At 41.8% G+C, this 19825-nt stretch overlaps 1 protein-coding gene across 3 annotated transcripts; it reads right to left on the bottom strand.

The window, feature by feature from the left end:
• Positions 1-2: 2 nt before the first annotated feature.
• Positions 3-19648, bottom strand: DDX17 (DEAD-box helicase 17). 3 transcript variants are annotated; one of them, XM_063154540.1, is made up of 13 exons: positions 19309-19648; positions 15151-15301; positions 13100-13199; positions 12829-12962; positions 12167-12232; positions 11722-11863; positions 9998-10158; positions 9737-9909; positions 9310-9420; positions 8793-8854; positions 8234-8293; positions 3771-4010; positions 3-3130 (listed from the first exon to the last, which is right to left on the bottom strand). In XM_063154540.1, the coding sequence occupies exons 1-13, from the start codon at positions 19350-19352 to the stop codon at positions 2607-2609; spliced, it is 1968 nt and encodes a 655-aa protein (XP_063010610.1). In that variant the 5' UTR covers positions 19353-19648; the 3' UTR covers positions 3-2606. The 3 variants fall into 3 exon arrangements, with proteins under 3 accessions (XP_063010610.1, XP_063010609.1, XP_063010608.1); XM_063154539.1 differs by lacking the exon at positions 19309-19648 and adding an exon at positions 18718-18779; XM_063154538.1 differs by lacking the exon at positions 19309-19648 and adding an exon at positions 15486-15532.
• Positions 19649-19825: the final 177 nt, after the last annotated feature.

A 19825-nucleotide genomic window follows, 5' to 3' on the forward strand; every position in this document is an offset into this window, starting at 1 on the left:
AATTTATTGACAACAGTGTTTTTATTTATACCTACAAAAGAAAACAAGATGGTATCAAAAGGACAATTTACCAACTAAGAATAGTAACATAGCTCTTAGTATCCTGTGCCTCAACACCACAGATCTATGAATCTCTCAATTCAAGTCTTCATTAATACAACAGGAATGTGTTCAGAGACCAGCAGGTGTGTGAAACAAGATGCTGATCCCACACAAAGCTAGTAACTCTTCCATTGTTCAGAGAAATCCAAACAGTAAATTGCTTCAGGAAGTGGGAGGGGAGGAGACACCCAGCTCAGATTATCTGACACCCCCACAAACTTTTTACAGATTGAAAACAATGCAAACAACACTAGAGGCTAATGCTTTATCAACAAGGGCCCTCCAGCTGGTACATGGAGCAGAGCAGAGAGCACCAGGTGGGACAGGGGCAGCACATGCCACAGTGCATTCAGCGGTCTGGTTGACACTCTGGACTTCAGCTGACCTCAATGGCAACAAAGCACTGCAAGACTTGGCATTGATGTTTACACATGCACAAGTCACCCCCAAAAGTGAAAGCTGTAACGGACTATAAGGCAGCTTTGGCCGTCCAGAGACCCTTTTTCAAGCCAGTCAGTGAGATGTCCTACTCCTACACCCCTCAAATGCATTTCTGCATTCTACTCCAAAAAAAGCTCTACATTTGCTTGTGAGGGAGGCCAAAGACCTATCAGTCAGTGCCTGGATAAACAAAATATTTCTGGCTTTCACTTAACACAAGCAAAGGAACTTCCTGCCCATGCACTGGAAATATAAAATGGAAGCAGGGAACTGAGGTTCTGGAAGGAGTCTCCCTTCTCCCTGTCAGCAACCTACCTGTGTACTGCACAAAAAAAAAAAAAAAAAAAAAAAAAAAAAAGGGAAAAAAAAAGCACATCCATTCCCCAAAATTTTACTCTGGGAAGAAATTAAATGTTAAAAGAAATAATTTCTGTATAAGCAAGCTCTTTTTCAGGGCTATAAGAAGTTCCACTCTGCTACAGAAGGAGTGGGCTGCCTTGTTCATCCATATGCAAGAACGCCAACAGAAAAAACCCACAAGCCCCCTGCACTCTCCTAATGCAAAGAGCATGCCTCAAACCAGGAGATGGATCCATCCTTTTGTCATCTTATCAGACCAAGAGCAGCCAACTCCTGTTATCATCTACTGTCTCTGAACCGTCTGGTATTAGAAATAACAAGTCAACAACATGCTTTACTAAAGGGGGAAACCCCCCTCACACCCACCTTAGCCTGTAAAATAAACAAGTTTTATTTACGTATGTACTAAAATTTCACTCTTCTCTAACATTTTCTAAAATACTACCTACCTGCAAGAGCTCAGCCCAAAGGGACCAGTGGAGCAGGGAAATGCACTCAAAAGCCAGAGAAAGCGATAGTCAGTGCAAGGTACAAAAGAAACAAAGCTTCAGAATCAAGATGCACTAACCAGCTCACCGCTTACCTCATGAAAAGGAGACCTCAGGCAATCTCCTCCTACGTTCCTCCCCCCACCCTCCCCCAGCCCACCCTATTCAAACCTCTGAAATTTAAGTGTGGAAAACTCTGTCACATTTTATCGAGCGTAGCAGCACTCAGAACATTCCCCATGGCAAAAGGGAGTTTGTTTGTGAAGGACAGACAAACAAAATGACACTGTTCATTGTTTCAGTTCTGCATAATTTCTAGCTCTCAAGGAAGACTTCTTTCAATAAACCAAACAGAAATTTGAGAGCAGTAACCAATTTAATGATAATCAGGCTCCACGCATTTGCGATGCTGCAATTTAACAACTGTAGGGAAAGAACTTACTTAGCTGAACATTTCAGCAGTGGTACCCACAGCAACTGTGGGTAGATGGTTTTCAGTTAGTGAATGCACGACAGGTTTGGTCTCTGACACTAACCCCAAGCTCCGTACTGCAGGCTGTTACAGTAGCAGAAAACGGAGCTTCCAGAACTACAGAAATTGTCAATAATATATCCAAGGCTTTACTCTGAACACGACCCAGCTCAGACAAATGATAAGAGTTTTCCTATAGAAAATCACCTACAGTAAGACTACAAGTAGTACTAGTGAGCTATTAAAAAAAAATAAGATTAGGAGAAGTGAGCATTTCTCCCTTGCATTTATATTTTAAATGAAGTGCTTTTTGGCTCCCCCAGTTTCCCATCTCTCTTTATACTTCCTGAAATTAAGTTAATGTGTTACAGAATAGAAACTTCTTTCCCTCAAAAGCAAATTTTCCTACAAACCTTAGACACCAAGGTGATCCAGCTGGAGCCTATCTGCCTTATACCCTTTTCTTTTAGAAAAAATAAGATTTCCAAATTCCTCAACATGCAAGACAAAAATAATAAATTTTCCAGTCAACTATACATATATCTTAAAAAAAAAAAAAAAAAAGAAAAAAAAAAAGAGGACAGGGTCATTAATGTGGGCTGGGGGCCATTTTTGATAGGCTCAAGGGATTTGGATAGTGAATTCTAAGTCTAACCTGCATGAGAGACATCACAATGGGAAAGAAGAGAAAGAAAAGGTTCCTTTAAATGTAAGAGGTCTACACTGGTCACCAGCAAGTGGTTTCATTTGCGGGAGGGGGGCGGGGGCGGGGGAGGGGGTGGGTACTGGTAGGTGGCAGTCTGTCCCATATAGCCCATCACGTTAGTGGCAGGGGGCTGCGGAAACTGTTGTGACATGAGCGGCTGTGGCTGCTGGCCCGAGCGCCCCACCATCCCTGCATACTGCTGTTGGGTAGTGCTCTGTGAGGTTCTCCCAGCCGTGGCAGCTGTGGTGCTGGCACCATAGCCACTAGCACTGTACTCTGCAGTGCCATAGCCACTCGTGCCATAGGCAGCTGCTCCATAGCTCCCTTGAGTGTAACCATACTGGCTCTGTGCTGCCCCAAAAGCAGAATTTGGGCTCCCGTAGGCACTGCCATAGGTCTTGTTGGCTCCGTTGGCAAAACTTTCACCACGCTCACGGTCTCTGAAGCCACCTGAGTCTCTGCGGCCCTCTTTCACTCCCCGGAGCCTCCTGTCACACTCTTCCTGGTACATCAGGTTAGGGTTGTTTACCGAACTGCTCGTTCGGTAACGAGAACGACCTCCTGGCGATGGATACATTAAGATTTAGTGCCATGAACAAGTCTTAAACAATGATCTCTGGTACACTTAGGCCACCCTTTCTCCCCGTTCTACATCTCCAATTTTGCTCCCAAGGAGCACTCTTCTGACTGACTGTAACTTCTCTGCACAGCTGTGCACAGGCCTCCTTATTTCGTTCAAGGTGTAAACATGAAGTTCAATAAGGGTTCTTTATGTATGTCCTTGGAGACAAAGAAACAGAAGACATTCAGGACTAATTTGGAAGTATAAGGAAACTTGTTATTCCTTCAGGGAATGGGAAGAAAAAGTGTGTCAGCTCCTGAGATTCAGTGTATTTCTTTACTGATTTCAATTTTGGACATGTATCTTGTTGCCTGTCTTTAGCAGGAGCCATGAGGAAGCAAAATCAGCTCCCTGATGACCTTATGAGAGAAAAAAATTCTACAGCTAAGGAAAACAGGGACTGCCTCTCTCTTGGGACCAAAGTACTACTCTACATCAAGTATTGGGACCTCAAGTACAGAACAGCTTTATTACTACTGTGTTATCTCAGTCCTGTACTTAGTACTTCCCTACCCTCTTAACATTCCCTCCCTCAAAATGGGAAAGCCCCTGTGTAGCCCTTCTCCCTTGTGCCATTACCTCCACCACCACCTCCTCCTCCTCTGTGGTCCACAAGCTGCATCAGCTTTGGATTGATGGCTTGATTGGCTTCTTCCAAGACTTTGATAAGCTCCCTGGCCTGTTTCAGGTTTCCTGGTGTGAAGAAGGTGTAGGCAGTACCTTTGTTGGTACTACGCGCGGTACGGCCAATACGGTGCACGTAATCTTCGGAGCTGTTCGGATAGTCGTAGTTTATCACAAATTTAACATCTTCCACGTCTTGTGAAGTGCCCAGGAGCGAAGCACAGTGAAAGGGTGGGGTTGAGGAAAGGGGAGAAGAAGAGAGGACGTGCCAACGAAAGGTGGGGAGCACGAATGCAGGTGACAGTAATAAGAAAAAAAAATACAAAGTTAGTAATGGCACGGAATAAATACAAGACAGACTCATCCCAAAAGAGTAGAAGACTGAAATTTAAGATCATCAGGAACAAAGGTCAGTGTCCTGAAAAAGAATGGCAATTTTAAAGCAGCTTTGCCCTGCACTCAAAGTCATCCTCCCCGGAATGCATTTCTCTGTCTTCTTCTGTCAAAGACGCTGATGTTTGTGAATAAGTTAACTGAATTTCATATTTCTTTTTAACACAATCTGTAAAGTGAAAATGTCACCATCAGGCAGAGCAAACTGGGGTGGAGGAAGGGCAGAACTGCCACCATAAAGCTTTTACTCTGTTGGGAGAAGTCTAACAAAAAATAGCAGTAATGAGATCACTTACCTTCCGCTCGGCAACATGAAATAAAAAACAGTCTTAAAAATATTTACTTTTACAGTACTAATAAAATACAGTGAACTAACTCCCCTAACCTAAAGCTTTAGGCATTCAAATTACATTAGTTTTATTCAGTCAACTCATTAAAAATTATTCAGACCTAAAGTATCGTAACTCAGCTTTGCAGTTATCACTAGAACGCATTGCACTAACATTTCTGTGCTGCTCTGTCCAGTTCTGGCAAGCTTGCACAATTTGGACAATCAGAGTTCTGTAAGCAATTCCCTACTTCCAGTTCAGATGGAAGCAGGAAATAAAATTATCAAAATGGTTTTGTACGCAAAACAGTTTTAAAATTTATGGGTTCCAAATTTTAAGTTCTAAGACAAGACTTTGTAAACTTATGTGACAGAAACCAAGTAAATGTTAGTGCAGTGCTTCAGTGAAAGCACCTTAAGTACCAAAAGCACCTATTTGCTATATTATACAGTATTTTCAAATGCACCATCCTACAGTAAGAGCCCTAACAGCTCGTAAAAAAAAAAAAATTTAAAATCTGCATTTTAACAAGAATATTCTGAAAATATCCAAGATAAAACACAGATTTTTGTGATTTCCTTTCCTCTTTTTGTTTTGTTTTAAAGAGAGAAACATTCTCTGTTTGTTACCAGACCGATGCACACTCCCTCCTCCTGTGGGAAACCGCTGCAGCCGATCCCGTCTCTTTGCCTTTTATTTTTGGCGGCCTCCTTTCGAAAACTCCGCCCTCTGACACGGGACCACTGGAGCGCGGGGAGCATGCATCAAGGGTCCGTGGCAGCGAGAAGTCCCCACACACGCTCGCTCTGTGAGCTGGCTTAGACGCTTCTCTGTAGCCCCTTTTGGTTGGGAAGCGCCGGAGAACCTGGGCTCAGGTAAAACTTTCAGGTCCTCCAACACTTTTTGTCCCCTATTTGGGGCTCTTAGGGGCAATTGTCAAAAAAATGAAGATAAAAAAATTACATCCAAAGGGTCAGACTGCATCTATTGCCCAGACTGCATCAATTTTAAAGGGGTTGTAGGAAAAATAAAAACATTGTGGGTTGTTGTGACAAGAGGGGGACTTTATGTCTGTTTCTTATTACAGCAAAGGGGGGGCTCCTCAGTCTTTGCTGACTCCAAAGTCCTGAATCACACCAAAAAAAGGGAGTGAGAAGGCAGGTTTCACAGGGGGCTGCGCGAGTCTCCAGCTAGGGTCCTTGATGCAACAGTTTTATTAAAAAGGGAAAGTGGAGAATAGAGAGGAGTACGTGTGACAGATTGCATCTTCACAGCCAGGGTGTAGCTAGACTGACAAGCTCCAGGCTACATGGTCCTCAGCCAGTCCCGTTTTGCACATCCAGTAGCAAGTGACTTGAATTACCAGATACAGGATACAAGGATGTGCTTTCCTGTCAGAAAGCACAAGGAACTGTAGCTACCAATGCAGACAGAACTGACTTGACTGGGGAGGAGCAGAAAGAATGGGACGGCAGGAAGAGGAAGATGCAAGGGTGTGTTCCAGACTAGAAAGTGGTCCTGGCATAGCACGCAGCTTGCTGAAGACCAGAGCGTGCACAAGACTCAGCTTCTCCAGTCTAGCGTGCTCCAAAGTGTTTGTGCACACTTGCAATCCTCCTGCACTTTTAGAAAATAATGTAGCAGGATCAGGAATGGAGACTGTAAATCATTTTTGACAGCTACCTGGGAAACATTCCCTTTGTCAGACCATCAGAACACGCTATGGCACAGTCTCCAGTTATTAAACGGGACAGATATAAACTAGCAAACATGCTGGTCTACAGAGCTGTTTAGACCATCATTGTAGATGTATCCCCACCCCTGCACTGAGAATTATCTGCAGCTGATATCAAAGCTTCTGTTAAACAAAACAAAACAAATCAAATTCAGTGTCTTTAGTTTAATAGACTGAACAAAAAAAAAAAAAAAAAAAAAAAAAAAGTAAAAAAAAAAAAATCAGTGCAGAGAGAGGACCTCACTCCAGGGAATTATCACAAAGAAATTACGGGACTCAGAACTTACCTGCAAGAAGCTTTTTTGAAACCAATGTTCCATTAGGAAGAGGGAAAGCCCTGGTGACTCAGCCAAAAGGCGCGCGCCCCTGTTTTATGTTATTTAGGTAGAAGCCTTCACTTTCCAGGATCTTGGAGGAAGTCGTCCAGAAGTTTGCCAGTTAAGTGACTTACTTTAAGCAGCAAACTCAGGGCCCCAAAACAAGTAGAGATGTTGTTCAGTAACAAGAAACAGACTCTGATACCTTTCCCCCTTAGCTTGGGTGAAGCGGACGATGGGAAGGGAGGAGACTGTTTTCTGAAGTGTTATCCAATTGAGTAGTTTTGGGGGAGAGTGTTGGTTTTTGTTGATTTTTTTTTTGAGGGGGTTGAGGCTGTTTTAAATGTCTAGGCAAGATGCACAAAGAAGCTACCAGCACATAGCAAGCCTGTTTAAAAAATGCTGCTAGAGAAAGCAGCTCTCTTTCATATAAACTGGTTTCAGGCCTCAGTCCCTTCTCCCAACAGGCCCAAGCTCTAACTGCACAGGTCCAGACATGACCCTAGAGGGCAGAGACTGAAGTCCATATAATCACTTCCTGAGGAAGTGCTGGACATTTTTTGAGGGGGGAGGGGAAGGAGGGGTGAAGGTTGTGTGAACAAAGGCTGCCAAGTCTGTTAATGGTCTGCCTGTATTAAAGTGACCATATGATGCACAGCACAGCCACCCTTTCAGCATACAAAGAGAGCTCAGGTAACTGAGGCTTGTAACAAACTAGATTCTCTGAGTTAAATCTCCACCCATTTGCAGTCATTTTGTCTAGAATTTACTACAATGAGACATTGACTCTCAAGTAGTTTATCGTCTACCACACTCAGGGTGGGCAGAGTATTCAACATCTGTTATTAAACTCAGAGCACTTCAGCAGCCATCCTCCTCTTCTAGGGTGGGTAGACGCATAAGGACTGTGCTCAGCACATGGTGTTTCACAATATGCTTATTACACAAATATGCTTATTACAAAAGGGGGCACAACTGATGCATCCAGACAGATCATTTTCATGCCACCAGAACACAGCTGTGCGATTTTGATTCAATTACACATCTGGGTAACAAGATGTTAATGGCCATATATCATCTCAGTGGTCCTGCCTAGAAGGAACACAGAGGAGGAGGGAAGGTTACATGTCAAGAGCAAAGATCTGGAGCAGTGCTTTCTCAGATGTGAATACATCTGCAGGGTAAACATGCGTGTACTGGGGTTGGTATGTTCAAATCTGTGGTGTGCCATACGGGGAGAATATTCGCTATTTGCTGTCGAAATGCTCTCCCACAGCTTCCTACTTGAACTTTATCTGACACGCTCTGAACTGAGAGCAATCCATCCCTAGCATCCAGCAACAAAAGCTGGATTTGGGGAAGAAGTGAGTGTGGTGGAAGGGTTGGGTTGCATAATTGGACGTCTCTTCTCCCTCTTGGCGATCGATTGGTCATGCCTAGGCCTTGCTGCAGACCAAAGCCTGTTCATTAGGAGCAGGAAGAGACTTTGAATATGAAAGAAAAAAAAAAGATTAATGTTAAAAAACGTATTTCACATGTGGGGGAAAATCACGCTTTGATTTTTTTTTTTTTTTAAAGAAACGTTTTTCAGTCCAAAGAAGAAAAATATGCAGCAGTAGGCAAGAGTGGTCTATGTGTACAAACCTAGCCCACGAGATGCAACGTCGGTAGCAATGAGGATAGGAGCCTTTCCAGAACGAAACTCTGTAAAACAAAGCATGCTATGAAATAAGATTTTCCAAAATGATAAAGTTACCTGAATTTGATTTACATTAAATGCTCATTTTCCAGAAGACAGATAAGGTGGGTCAATTCCAGAAACACCCACAAGTCAGGACATAATGCCTCACCAATTTTTCAAAATCCAGCTGTGTTAAGAAATTTTCCCACTTGTTTATCAAAACAAACAAAAAAAAAAGGAACAAGTACTGAAATTAAGAGCATAAAGGTGAGAGAAGTCCTTTCACAGGTGTCTATTTGGTCTAGAGATAAAAACCAAAACAAACCAAACCAATTAAAAAACCAAAAAACCCCAACCAAACAAAAAAACCCCAAAACCAAAATAAAGCAATGAACAAAAAAAAAAAAAAAAAAAAAAAACACAAAACAAAACAAGAAAAAAAAAATCCAGACCAGAGAAAAACATGTCTAGGTAAATTAAGTACAGTAGCCCAAGTTATTCTCCTGTCAGTGATGGACTCACCATTAAGCACCCAATCTCTTTCTGGCTGACTCTTGTCTCCATGGATACACATAGCTGGCCAACTGCCAAACAGAGATGTACATTAGTATAGATAGAAAGTACAGACATTGAAGGAAACAGGAAGCTTTATTGGCATTTTGTTTAAAAGGGAAAAACTGTAAGATTTGAGAAATATTTTGTTCTCTGGCCTCTAGCCACCCAGCATGTGTACTGTAAGCCCACTACCTACATAAACAACCATTTAAACAAAATCACATTTGCTGTATTGACACAGTCTCCATCAGCATATCAGGCTTCTGATACACTAAAAAAGCTGCACCACTTGGAAACACTCTCTCTTGTACTAATGCTTTGATGAAGTGGAATCTTTTCAGAAACAACGACTAAATTCAGCCCAGAAAATAATGGGTAAGTTGCTCCCAAAAAGAGCATCACAAACATTTAAATCTTACTGCTTTTGATTACAATTTTTGTTTCCCACTAGGAAAAAAGTGGAGGAAGGGGAGAAGCTAATCACCCATCTCTGCGCATCCTTCGAGTGAGATCATCACATCGCCTCTTTGTCTCCACAAAGATGATAGTCTTGTTTTCCTTCTCTGCCATGATTTCTTCCATCAGCTGTATCAGCCTAAAACAGACATGAGGGCCAAGATGTTCAGCCACACATACCAGAATATAGGATCTCTCTCCCAAGACACATTGAGGACATACACAACACACATCTATGTAAGTTAGTATCACATAGAATTTCTGCTGGTTTACAGAGGTATGGTCAAAATATACACAAGAAAATAGTTAATTACAGGACTGACTTACTTTGTAACACTCAAAGGTTAAATAGTAGTACAAGTAACTTAACTATTTAGAATTCCTAGAAGGCTCACAAAGCATTTCCGACTTTGAAGGACAACCAAAGAAAGCAAAATGATGGAACACCAGCTTACTTATGGTCCTTCTCGCTTTCCATGCACACATCCACTATCTGCAGGATATTGTGGTTGGCACTCAGCTCCAAGTTTCCCACATTGATCTGAACATAGTCCTGCAGGAAGTCCTCAGCGAGTTGGCGCACTTCTTTAGGCCAGGTGGCACTCCACATCAGAGTCTGGCGGTCAGGCTAAGGAAAAGGGAAAACAGATCTGTTTATAGTACTACATTTCAAACAGCAAAACAAAGGAGACTGTCCTTCTAAAAGGATCACGCACTCTTATCTGGTCAACAATTTTACGAATTTGTGGCTCAAATCCCATGTCCAACATTCTGTCAGCTTCATCCAGCACCAGATATGTACAGCGACGAAGGTTGGTCTTCCCAGCCTCAAGGAAGTCAATCAAGCGACCTGGTGTAGCAATGCAGATCTCCACACCTTCAGAAGAGAATAAGGAAAAAGAGTAAGGCTCTTCATTTGAATGTCAACTGGTATTTTTAGTCAGAATGAATCACCTTCCAAAGCAAAATTGTTTTTAAAAAAAAGCACCACCCTCATTCGTACCCAAGACTGAGTCACTTCAGTAGAAGCCCTAGTTCTGTTTAATATGTTTTCCATTCCGAAATTACTGTTACAGTGCCATTAGAATAATAAATGCAGTACAGAAATGAAAAGGTTACTACCAGAGAACACCTGTGAAGAGCTGTCCAAAAATCAGAAACAAAGTAAGCTTCTACTCAAGCCTGAACCAGATTTACACAGTCTAGAGAGGTGTCATTTTCAAACTCAAAGGGCTCTTCTTGCTGTATGGGTCAAATTACCTTCACTTTTTTTTTTTAATATATAAAGGCAAAGCATGGACTTTACTACTGAGCAATTATGCACCAACAGTGAGAGACAGCCGTCTTACCAACATTTGTGGGGTAAGAAGAGTTCAAATATTGCTAACTAACACCAGGTTGGGTGATTTACACACTCCTTAAAAGAAAGACCTGGTTTCCACCAATTCCCAAATTTTACAGGTGAGTATTCCAGTGTCACTGAAATGTCCACAGAAGGTTAAGTTTCAGAAGAAGAGGCATGAAAAGGATTTTCTTCTTAAGTAGAATATCTATTTTACAGCACTCCAGAAAGGTGTGCAAAAACCCAGCACACTGATCCTCCCAAGGACTCTTCATGAAACCTTGGACTCTGCCACTGAAGATGCTGGGCTTGAGCTGGAAAGCAACTCTTTTCCTGAACAGAGATATGCCACAGACTTCCACCACACATGCTTTTCTCCCACTACTGCAGTTTGCAATAAGGACCCTGTGAACTGCAGTGGTAAGCCAAATTTTCTGATTTCTTGAATAGATCTGTTTGTGTATCTGCCTTATAACAATTCTTCCATCTTTTCACATAACTCCATTACATTTTATATCTGGTGAAGATGAAAGCCATCAGCACATTGCTGAATTGAAATTAAAGATCACTAAAGCACTACCATATTAGAGTGGTTGCTTACAGGGTACATAGTGCTTAGTGCTTAAGAACAATTTAAAAAAAACAAACAACAAAAACTACAAACAAAACCTGTGACCAAAGCAAAACCACTCACTGCTGTCCAAAGAAGCATCTATATATTCAGAAACAAAATTTGATTATTTGAATGAATATAGGCAGAAAACTTGGAATCTGCGTTAAGAAAAATCTTTCCTTAAACACGCTGGTATTGCATTTCCTTAAAATAACCTGTTTTCTTTCTGTGAAGTTTTCTTTTTCCCTTTCTACACCCTGATGATCTTCACAAGTAGAATGTTCAAAGAACAAACAAAAAGAAAACCTAATATCCAAGTCACTACACAGCAAACAGAACTACCTCATGAACTATCACTGCAACTGGAAAATGAGGCACTCATTCACTCTCACCCATTTCCAGACAGGTTTTGACAAGTTTTATTTTTACAGAGATTTTACAATACCACTTCCTCCAGAAACTGCAAGCATCCGCTTAAAAATTACCTCTTTCTAAATCTCTGATCTGGGGGCCTTTGGGTGCTCCTCCATATATGCAGGTACTCTTCAGCCTTGAACATTTGCCATAATCATCAGCCACCTGCTGCACTTGCTGGGCCAACTCTCTAGTAGGTGCCAGAACCAGACACTGCAAAAGGAAATGATTCAGGAAGAGTCAAGCTGCATCCACATCCCTAACATAAAACCATAAGCAAAGTTGGACCATCTGCTCTTTATTAGTTAAAACATTTAAACATCTTTAGACTACATCAGCATTTGCACAGAATTTCAACTGAGTGGGATGTTCACATTGTGATAGTAAAAATTCCTATTCTGATAGGAACAGGATAGGAAAAACTACTATTCTAATACATCAATTAAATAAAGCACCACCTCATTAACAATGTCATGCCACATATACAAAAAGGAAGAGAATCATACAAGCACTTACAATTGGGCCATCCCCTCTCTCCAAATATGGCTGGTGGTTGATGTGAACAATTGCAGGCAACAAGTACTAAAACAGAAGAAAACAGTATTTTCTTGTGATTCTGCAAAACTAAATACCTGCATTTATCAAGCAGAACAGAAGATTTTCAGAGCTGTTGACCAACTGCATCCACTTCGGCATGAGCACAAAAATTGGCTGCTCAGCACCTCTGAAAGGAAGGCTCACTTAAACTTGGAGTGTAAGTTAGCAGAATTGAGTAATCATTATCTTAGCCAATGTTTTTCATAAAGGATAAAAAAACTTTTTAACGCTGCAGTTAAAGCTAATGTCTGTGCTTAAATTCAACCATTTTTTATTTTAACCTGTGTAGTTTATAAAACAAGTGTGCTAAAGAGAACATCCTGTTTTTCAAATCATAATGTAAGCATAGACCAAAGAGAACTAAGCATCCAAACAGGAAGATGCACAAAACACACACCTGTGAATACAACAGGCTTGTAGCTGAGCTGAAACTCAAGTGTCCCCCATAATGCAATACAAGAAGCTTTAAAAATGTAATCATCCCACTGCTAGTACTGGGAAGCCCAAAAGCTAACTGATAGGTAATTTCTACCAGGTAAGCAGGAAAGCTAGCTGAAGAAATAAAAGGGAAAGATACGCACTGCTAGTGTCTTCCCAGAGCCGGTCTGTGCAATGCCCACCATGTCACGGCCACTGAGGGCTAGCGGGAAGCCTTGGCACTGGATCGGAGTGGGCTCTGTGAAGTTCTGGTCCATCAAGGCATCCATCACATACTCTTCAGAATTCAAGAAAAGAATAAACTTTATAAAGGATAACTGAGGCTTTGGAGAACCTTTTAGAGAACAGAATCAGTAACTGTTTAGGTATTTTCTGAGCAATCTTCATGATGTTAAAGATGGCAAAAGTACTTACGTGGAAAGCTACACTGGTGGAAGGCAAACACCGGCTTGGGGCAGCCCTCCATCCCCCGAATTGTTATCTCCTTCTTCCTGCGCAACTCTTCAACTTCATACTATTTATGAAAAAAGAAAAAAAAAGTCAGATATCAGCAGGGACTTAAGTGCATGTTTCTAACTACTATCTTCTCACCTCTGGATAACAGCTTTGTTAGAGAACTAAATTCAAACAGAGATCTAGAAAAGACTGCTTTCCTAAAGACTTCAAGTCTGAGTTATTGTACTCAGATTTTTTTTTTGATTCTCTGATATTCAGAGGTGTGAGCTCTCTACATAGCCTAGAAGGACAAATGTCAATCTCTTCTTACAACCAACCCTTCTAAATGAAAGGTACGTTAAAAGAATATTTTTAGGAATTGCATTTTTTCCAGAAGCCAGAAATGATCAACAGCTTGAGAAATTATCAGAAACAGAGGATAAGAAATATGCTTTATGTGACAGTGCTAAGAATTAATCAAATTAAGTAAGTCCTAATATACCATCAACAGAAGGCCAGGCAGTTCTTCTCCTTCAATTAACACATTCCAGAGGCAGATAAATACTTAGTCTGAGTTCTTGCTGGATGACTTGCAACTCAAATGTTGCTTGGAATGTTTCAGATAATGAAAGAAGCTCTGACAACATCATAATGATACCTTAGAACCTCACAATTCTTATAAGGAACTTCTTGTAATATTTCTGAAATGTGTAGACAAGCACAACTTCAGGATTAGAAAAAGTGTTATTTTTGTCTAGGTTATCTTGCAAGTCCAATCGCCCTTTGCAACATTCTTCTGACAATTCATGACCTTACCGTGATGCTCATTAGAGACACAAGAATACCAAATATGTACTTTATCCAAAGCAATAGATTCAGTATTTCTGAGAATCCCTTGAGCTTGAATTAAAAGGCAAAAAAAGAAAATAACTCCTGGGGAAAACATGAAAATCCTTTTAGCTGGCTAAGCCAAAGGCAGCTACAGCAGCTGATGCAAACCATGGTTCAGTAGCTCAAGTTGTGGTATCTTCAGGAAGTTAATACCCCCTTCCATTTCTTTATGCCATATACATTTTTCACACAAGGATTTTTAAGTCTATGCAGTCAGATAATGACATTTTGTTTGTTTGTTGCTGCATGTTAAGAACAAAATCTTTAATTTCTAATTATAAAAATACATTGCATAGAGAGTAGAAGACTAGACTCAAGTTCAGTAGGAAAGGAAGATTTCTTATCTACAGAGTGAACACAGAGTACTGCACCTGGCTTTGAGCCCCCTGTGTGAGAAGGACATGGTTTTAACAGGGCACGTCCAATTCTGGGGGAAAGCTGGAGGCTACACTACAGCCCATATGAAGACATACTGGGAGCACTGGATTTGTTTAGCTTGGGAAAGACTGGGCTAACAGTGACCTTTAACTGCTACTTTAACTACTTGATGGGTCACTAGAGGAAAGATGTTCAAAATCCCAGGAGAAACATTAAGCCCTGAGACAGCCACCCAGAGAGGATATAAATTCTCCTCATCTCTGGGGATATTCAAACTCAAAAGGACAAAGGCACTAAGCAACCTGCTCTAGTTCTACCATCAGTGCTGCTCTAAGCAGAGGATTAGACTAGAGATGCCCCCAAGGCCTCCTTCAGCTCAAATTACTCTTATGACAAAATATTACTTTCAAACCTTTTTCATGTATTTTTGTCACTTTTAGTTCATTATCTTACATTTTTCCAGGGCTTCTCCAGGACTGTAATTCTCTAAGTTTTATCTCCACTGACAAATCACAAGACCAGACAAGCATTATAAAAAAGATGCATTACAAATGACAAAACACAAACTATCTCATATAAAAGGAACCAAGAAAAGAAGCATATCTTTTGCTAATGTTAAGTAGCAAAGGCAACTAGAACCAGTATCCAGCAGAGTACACACACCACACAAGCTTAATGAAGAGTCACCTCTACTTTACATGCTGTCCCAGACAAGTTTTTCAGCTTGTGACATTTTCTGCTGTAGACAACATAGCACTTACTGGAGTAAGCCTGGCTACTTCCGGATGTTCCACATAAAAATTCTTCTCAAACTTGGGCAGTTCATTCAAATCCCATTTTTTCTTACGCAAACGTTCCCCTGGATTACCAAATTTCTTTGGAGGGAGAGGACCTCCACGACTCGCTCCAAACCTGTGAATGTGAATGTTAGTTACTTAAAAAAAAATACTACCAGTACTTAAAAACTATTCTAGAATTATTCTGGAATTTTCTTAACCATTTGTGTTTTCCCCAAGCTGACATATGAGCACAATATTCCAGCAAGTCACCTCCCTCCAATCAGTATGATGGTGTAAAACCTCTTGAAATAACAAACCTGCTTTGGGTTGGTTCTGAACATAAAACCATGTTATTGAAAATCACCCCTGTAAAGCTCCTGCCTCTAGGACATGGCTGCTGTACACCCATAGCATTTGTCTTGAAACTGACAGTGCACTTCCAACACGGTTACATAAAAGGGATGAGAAAAATCTCTCCTTGCAAATTCCTTCTCTGTCTCTCAAGGTTAGTTTTACACTAGACAGCTACTTCACTATCTCCCCCTCTATATCTTCTCTCCCTTCCTATCAAGAAGTATGCCTCAAATGAAAAACAGCAGACTGAAAAACAGAAAGTAAACAAGCCCAGCCAAGCCTGCAAGTCCATCTGTAATTCTGTAATCAACATTTTTAAAAAACTCTTATTTTTAAAACACAGCCTAACAGGAAAAAAACTGCAAAAACAACCTGGGAAAAATCATATGCTCTCTGAAATGCATTGTGATGAAGACTGAAGAGAGTAAGAAGCCCATGTTCACAAAAAAAATTCTGTTCTAGCAGAACAATTCAAAAGTAATTGCTCTTTCTATCTAAGTTTTCTTTATCCAGTTAATTATATATACATTTCAGAAGGTAAGAACTAACTGTAATGACTGGCTAATGAAATAGTCAAAACATGAGATTATGGCAGTAAGCTGTAAGAGTAACTAAAAACCATATGTTTATTTACTGTAAATATCAGGAATTGCACTTTAAAATAACACACCCCCAAAAAAAGTTACAGCACTTTCATCAATATCTTACAAACTCAGCAGACAGAACTTTTCAAAATGCTATCAAGTCCATTTCTGTCCTAAGGTACAGCTTTATGCAAAAACATGAATTCATGAGATATGCCCATTTCAAACAACTTTTAGACAGCAAAATCAAAGTGTCTGCACCCTACCCAGGTAGTCCACTAGTAAACAAAAAACTGGTAATGAAAAAACTGAAAGCAACAAAAATCTCTAAGCAACATTGTTATGGAGTAACCTGTGGAGGAAATAAGGGGTAGAAGAGTTACCAAAAAATAAACAACAGCAGAAAAAAAGTTCTGAATTATCTTAAGTACAACACTACCTGCTCAAACATTAAGTACATTTCTTCTTTAAATCACTTCCCAATGGAAACTATAAATTACAGTGACTAAGAGACCAAAGAAACAGAACTCAAATCAAAATTTTAACAGGAAGACATGGTAAAATTGTTGGAAAGGCCAAGTATATGGTAGATATAATTGAACTTAAAACCTGCTAAGTTAGTTTTAAAAAGTCTGCTGTGTTGCAACTGTGCATTAGGCTTCTTCCCTTTCCTATAAATATCCCTTATTTTCTCATCTGTGTGTCTATCAGATCCTCCAGAGAGCTTGCAGAGTCATCAAGTTTTCTCTAATGAAAAAGACTGTGAAACACAACTTCAAAAATGCACTTAAGCATTATGCTTCCTTTCAGGACAAAGGAAAAAAAAAGGCACAGACTTTCACTTACAGGGACATTCACCTTTAGTGATGATGTTTGTAACCTATCATGCTAAACTGAGGTCAAAACGTCTAAAACGAGAGTACCCAAGCAGGTCCTACAAAACCCATAACCTCACTAAAGACCACCAGAGGTCCAAAGGGTTGATGAATTCCCTTAGAAAAGGAAACATAGGACAGGGCTGCCTGAAAGGCTGGACACTGCAACAGCTGGCACTGTGAATACCTGCCCCAAAGCTATCCAGAGGGAGAAAATGACATCTACTACACAGAAGGCACATAGTTTCAGTTCTCCACTCTTACACACGACCTGCCTGGACACTGACCTGACAGGAAGGAGCCCCACAGCAGCCCTTGAATGCTGCTGCCTCTGTGGGGGTTCAGCTGCTCACCTGGCAGTAACTGACACTTCACATTCTGACTCCAAGTAAAATGAGATTCCAACTCCAATTAAACTGGCTTACATCTATTATTTCCCTGGTTTGCCAAGAGCGTTCTTTTAAAAGGTAAATTCAGGCTGGCTCAAAATATTCTTCCCTAATATTACTGGTGCCATCACTTCTGGGACAGAACTGAGTAAATCTGATACATTCCAGAGCAAAACATAACAATTTTCCATCCTAAGAAGTCACCTACAGCTCGTTCCTGACAGAGAAAACTAGAACCCTTTTATGTGATTAGACTACAAAAGAAGTGGTGATAAAGTGTCAATAGGTGCTGAAGCAGCACACTGGGTGGCCCAATATTTTATACAGGTTATTTATGAAGTAAGATAGTTGTTAGTGGTTACAAATATTTTCACACCTTAAAAGGATGTATGTAGCAAATTGAATGCACTAAAGCTTCCAGGGTAATATGCAAAAAAAAAAAAAAAAATCATGCAAATGTCCACAAACTTCACAAAGAAGCATGTGGGCACTTTTTTTACTTATCAAAAGCCCTGATCTAAAAGAGAAGCATCCACTATAATTAAAGACTTTACAGAAAATGAAATAACACTAATTTTAAGGCACATCAAGTGTTGTGGCAACGCTTTGGCCGGTGCTCTTTTAAGTAACTCTATATAAATCTGCATGCTCAAACTCACTCACTAAACTCCAAAACCAGCTGTGGTCTGACCTATCTCAGACTTGCCAAAGCGCTTACTCCAATGTCCTTGTGTTAAACTGAGCTGGAAATCTCTTAACAGAAAAACACCAGAACCCTCCTCTCTGTGAAAAAAAAAATGAAAGTATCTTTTAATTTCAGAATGTTAAATGTGGGTGCAAGATAAAGCAATGACACAACTATCTCCCTCCATAAACAAGAAACTGAATGTCAAAGTGCATGGCAATGTATAGCAAAATATTCTTTAACGTCCCAGTGGAGAGAAGACTCATTAATGGAGATCTAGCTTACCATATAGCAGAAATCACACTATGTTTTTTGCTAATCCTTGAGAGCTACTCATGATCTGAAAATGCCACTCTCAGAAATTAAGTTTTAACTTTCTCTTTAAAAAGGCCTGGCACAAAAGCCTTATCACTTTCAACGCTTAAAAACCTCGAGCCTCAATCTAGTCACGCAGTATAACGCCACTGTATTTACTGCTGTCATTGTCGAAAGAAAAAAATCACATCAAACCAAACCTGCAAAAGCCTTTTGCAAGCCAAACCTCCTTTAAATAACACATTCAAGAGTATCAAGCACTAGGCCTTGACAGAACCAGACTAACAATTTCTGTAGCACTACGCAAGCTTGGCAAGTGTGGTCCAGCACCACGGTTCACTGCTCACCCTCCCGAGTGCCCAAGTCCCCCGCAAGGCAGCGTTTCCAATCCCATTTCCTATCACGGTAAGCCTGGGAGCGCAGCTGAGAGAGATCTTCCCCCCACTGCCATCTTTCCAGTAAGTCCAGAAGGAGCAATGACAACCAGAAGGACAGACAGGAGGACAACGAGCCCTGCCAGGGCCACCGACACCTCCGTGGCTTGCAGGGGGGGAGGGTGCCACGAGTCTCGCGGGGTAAATAAAGAGGCTGGCAGAAAATAATTAAGGGGGCAGGGTGGATGCAGGCCTTAAAATTTCACGCAAGGCTCAGAATTAGTTACACATGAACGGTGCAAAAGCTAAACTAAAAAAAAAAAATTCAAAACCCCACAAAACACCCAAAACCCACCACCCCGCCTTGGGAACCGATAAGCCTCCAACTACCCCCGCCCCCACACGAGAATCTATGGGGGGAAATCTCCACAGATGGGACTTTGGCTCCCCCAGTACCGCCACTCCAACACACGCCCCCCAACCCCGCGGCCTTCCCCCGCCCCCAACGCAAGCGTTCGGCTTCCCCACCGCCCCCCGCCGCGCAGACCCCCTCCTCCCCCTTACCCGCCGCGGTCTCGGTCGCGGCCCCGGTCCCCGAAGCCTCTCATCGCCCCCGGAGGGGTGGGTGAGAGGCAGCGGAACGCCGGCCGTGGGGACGGCGAGGGGCTGGGGGTACGGGGAGAGGGTCCAGCCAGGGGCGGCTGCGCCTCGGAGGCCTCGCTTTGCGCCACCTCGCCTCTTTGCTGTGACACAAAAGGAGAAGAGGTGGTCAGTGGGTCCGAGACCCGCTGGGCGTCAGCGGCCGGAACGGCGGGGCTCTCGGTCGGCTCCAGGGCCCGGGTAGTGTGGAGACACCAGCGTCTTCTTCCTCCGTGCTCCCGGCACAAAATGGCCGCCGCCGCCCCGGCCCGCTCCGCTTACGTTACGGGCAGCCCGGCGCTGCGCAAACTGCGGCCCGCCGAAGCACCTACGCCTATTCACGGAGCTCAACTACGCACTAAGCGCTCTCGGCGAAACACCGCCCAGTGCAGTAGCAGGCGGGCTACGAAAAGTGCGTAACGTTCTTTACTTAGAGCCGGGG

The sequence above is a fragment of the Melospiza melodia genome, chromosome 4 (assembly GCF_035770615.1).
Source record: "Melospiza melodia melodia isolate bMelMel2 chromosome 4, bMelMel2.pri, whole genome shotgun sequence".
Taxonomy (NCBI): domain Eukaryota; kingdom Metazoa; phylum Chordata; class Aves; order Passeriformes; family Passerellidae; genus Melospiza; species Melospiza melodia.

Bases quoted from the DNA above. Each gene is read 5' to 3' on its own strand.
- DDX17 (XM_063154539.1), bottom strand. From the start codon at position 18,764: ATGGGATTGGAAACGCTGCCTTGCGGGGGACTTGGGCACTCGGGAGG. The intron at 9,910-9,997 runs GTGCGTGATCCT...CCTTTTCCTTAG, and splicing joins AAATTGTTGACCAGATAAGA to CCTGACCGCCAGACTCTGAT. The intron at 8,294-8,792 runs GTGAGTCCATCA...TTTGTTTTACAG, and splicing joins AAGAGATTGGGTGCTTAATG to AGTTTCGTTCTGGAAAGGCT.